The sequence below is a fragment of the Octopus bimaculoides genome, chromosome 28 (assembly GCF_046866305.1).
Source record: "Octopus bimaculoides isolate indiv1 chromosome 28, ASM4686630v1, whole genome shotgun sequence".
NCBI classification, from domain to species: Eukaryota; Metazoa; Mollusca; class Cephalopoda; order Octopoda; family Octopodidae; genus Octopus; species Octopus bimaculoides.
The window spans coordinates 21,445,265-21,447,261 of record NC_142955.1 but is presented as its reverse complement, the minus strand read 5'-3'; the positions used below and the strand labels follow the sequence as shown (position 1 = coordinate 21,447,261).

Genomic DNA, 1,997 nt, shown 5'->3' with positions numbered 1-1,997 from the left:
TATTTCAAGACTATGTCTGAATAAAGGCGGGACGGTCACAATTGGAACATCTATGGCCAAAAGTCTGATCTAGGGCTAGGCAACAACATGGAAGGGCACATTAGATAACGGAGTCCTAGATAGATTATGCCTGTCTGAATAACTGACAGGATGGTCACATTTGAAACATGTTTGATCCTTGGTCGACTGGATCAGATAAGAGTTGGACATTAGGTGATGTAGTCCTAGATACACTATGACGGAATAAGAAAAAACGACGGGTGGTCACAGTTGGAACGTCTTTGATCATAGGTCTACTGGATCAGGACTGACCTGTGGTTAAACATGAGTAACAATAAAAGATAAAGAACAACCGACAATGCACATTATACATATATATATATATATATATATATATATATATATATATATATATATATATGCATATGTATATGCATATGTATATATATATATATATATATATATATATGGGTATGTATGTATTTGTATATACACTCACCAAATGCGTATTCCTTCATGGCCAGAGATGTATGTACAATCAGGAGACAAACTGCAAGGTGTACTGGTGTCCCAAACATGTCCACAGTTAGTATATGTGTATATAGAAAATATATATATATATATATATATATATATATAAATATTAATATAAATATAAGTGTTTATATATATGCGTATATATGTCTGTGCGTGTATGTATATTTATATATATATACGATCTTCCTGTTTAGTCGTTGTAGTTTTATACTATTTATATATATATATATGCATATATATATATAAGTATAGTATTTGTATTTTTTCTTCTTCTTCTTCTTCTTCTTGTTTCTGTTATTGCAGTTCGTGGTGTTGTTCTTTGTAAAACAGTCCTCGTCCGTCACGCATTCGAAGATGTGGCTGGACCCCTCCTTGTCACTGTTGTTGGTGGTGCAGTCGACGTTATCCTCTTAATACATGCTTGCATGTGCGCGCGGTGTATGTATGTATATATAAGTATGTACGTATGTATGTATGTATGAAACACACACACACGCACGCACTTGTAGTCCTTCTCTCGCGCTGACTTACGACGCGCGTATAGAGCGAAACACGCACCACAAATTGCTTTACAATTATTATTATTATTATTATTATTATTATTACTATTATTCTTTTTTTTCTTCTTAAAATTATAATAATAATAATAATTATTATTATTATTATTACTACACTGTAATTAAAAAAAAAAACAAACTAATCACAAAATTATTATTATCAGCAAACTGGTTGTGATGCAGTTGCAAAAGTTTTTCTCTGTTGATGAGAAATTCGCTGTCGATGAAGTTGTGAAAATAGATTTAAATAGAAGGAAATTCTTTGGCGGTTTTTGGCGCTTCTTTCGTTCGCTCACTCTTTCTCTCTCTATATATATGTATATCGCTTACTCTCTCTCTCTCGCTCTCTTTTCCTGTTGCTTCTTTTGTTTGTGTGTTTGTGTGTGTGTGAGCTGTGTGAGCGAGGGCCAGCCCGTTGATTGATAGGAGGTTTCAAGCTGTTATGAAGGTAACGTCTTGTAGAAGTCGGCTTTTTAAAGTCGTTTCATAACTGACACACAGACACATTGTCGGAGGTGTAGGCCTGGCACACACACACACACACACACACACACACACACACACACACACATATACACACCATCGCACGCACATGCAACATATGCAAATGCACGCACACACACACACACACACATACACACTCAATACACACAAGCAGATTTCACACCCACATATCGACGTGCACACATTCCTACACACACACACACACACACACACTCATAGACCTCTATATATGTGTGTGTGTGTGTGTGTATGTGTGACAGATACAAGCGTATATATACATAGATGTGTGTATGAATGCGTGGGGCATGATATATATGTACATATATATGTTTGCATATATATATATATATATATATATATATATATATATACATACATATATATGTATACACACACACA

The 1,997-nt window shown here is 34.6% G+C and overlaps 1 protein-coding gene across 1 annotated transcript in view; it reads right to left on the bottom strand.

Moving 5' to 3' along the window:
• Positions 1 to 1,580, bottom strand: part of LOC106876963 (uncharacterized) — a 39,467-nt gene extending 37,887 nt beyond the window's left edge. The window contains exon 1 of the mRNA XM_089343762.1: positions 500 to 1,580. Within this exon, the coding sequence (XP_089199888.1) occupies positions 500 to 578 (79 nt within the window). The 5' untranslated portion in view covers positions 579 to 1,580. The remainder of the gene's footprint in view (positions 1 to 499) is intronic.
• Between the last annotated feature and the right edge of the window lie 417 nt (positions 1,581 to 1,997).